General features: G+C 40.2%; 1 protein-coding gene across 1 annotated transcript in view; it reads right to left on the reverse strand.

Annotated features, from left to right (window-relative positions):
• c9 (complement component 9) overlaps positions 1 to 1280 on the reverse strand; it is a 19338-nt gene that overhangs the window by 11274 nt on the left and 6784 nt on the right. Inside the window, exons 5-6 of the mRNA XM_014031408.1 lie at positions 860 to 998; positions 568 to 789 (exon numbers count right to left, since the gene is read on the reverse strand). Of these exons, the coding sequence (XP_013886862.1) occupies positions 568 to 789; positions 860 to 998 (361 nt within the window). The remainder of the gene's footprint in view (positions 1 to 567; positions 790 to 859; positions 999 to 1280) is intronic.

The raw sequence follows: 1280 nt of genomic DNA on the forward strand, positions 1-1280 counted from the left end.
GCTAAACAAGCAAACTTAAATCAAAACTAGAAAAATATCAATACATTAGCATTATTAATATCACAAAACTCCCACACAAAGATCCCTTTAAGAGAGCAACATGACTCATGTTGTCTGTTGAAGAATGTTTATGGGTTGATTGGGTTATTTTATGCTTTAGAATTAGCTTTTCCTAAAACTTTCAGTTCATTAGTGCTTTAGAATTAGGGGACCTAAATATTTGAGTTAACGCTTTAGAATTAGGGGACCTAAATATTTGAGTTAGCGCTTTAGAATTAGGGGACCTAAATATTTGAGTTAGTGTTTTAGGGCTAGTGGAACCAATTTTTAGATTAGTGCTGCCCACCAGTGTTTAAGACAAACTAACACTTCTCACCAGATCTCATAATACCATATGTTGCACATCATTTGCAGGATTTGACCAAATATGTTGTGATTCTGTCCTTTAGGTGATTTTAGTTTGAAATTCTGGCATGAATTGTGATGGGCAGTATATTCCTGATAAGTTTGTTGGTGCTTTGATTATCATTAGTCTGTCATGAACCGTGCTGAGAAGCTGACATTTACCTTAATGGTTGAGTATTCAGTAACATCCTTAATCACGTTTTTCCTAGAATATTCAGCCCCTGCTTCAACGTTCACAGACGTATTAGACATGGACTGCTCACTCGGAGAGAATTTGAAGGAAAACCCAGCATCGATTTTAAAAGTCTGTTCTTTCAGCATCTCTCGGAGGAGGGTGTGCGTGTCCTCGTAGATTTCTCTGGAGGCGGTTTCCTCCACCAGAGTCTGCAAGGACAGGAAGTGTTCAGTGGAAGGATCAACTTCATAATACAAATGGGACATTGTTGTGGCTAACCTCATAGTTGAGCACACCAACATTCCAGGGAAGCCTGTCGTACTTCCCATTGTACGGATTCCTCACTCTGTCACATCTTCCATTAAAGTAATCATTGTTGAAGGGGTTCATTCGAGGATCTGTACCCAGGATGTTTACCCTGAATGTGAACAGCAGGTTAAATATACAGACTCTTCTTTAGGAAATGAAATGAATATGAAGACCCCAAACCCAGACCCAAACCAGTGGTTATTCCGTATGTTGCGGGCATTTCGGAGAAACTGAGACGTTTATTTTCTAAACATGATGTCCCAGTGGCTTTCAAACCCCAAAACACATTACGGCATAGGCTGGTTCACCCCAAAGATCCGGTGCCCCGGCACAAACAGAGCAATGTTGTATATGCTGTTAAGTGCCAGGAGTACTGCGACCAGTTATACAT

This window comes from Austrofundulus limnaeus, unplaced genomic scaffold (assembly GCF_001266775.1).
Source record: "Austrofundulus limnaeus strain Quisiro unplaced genomic scaffold, Austrofundulus_limnaeus-1.0 Scaffold1245, whole genome shotgun sequence".
In the NCBI taxonomy this organism is placed as follows: Eukaryota; Metazoa; Chordata; class Actinopteri; order Cyprinodontiformes; family Rivulidae; genus Austrofundulus; species Austrofundulus limnaeus.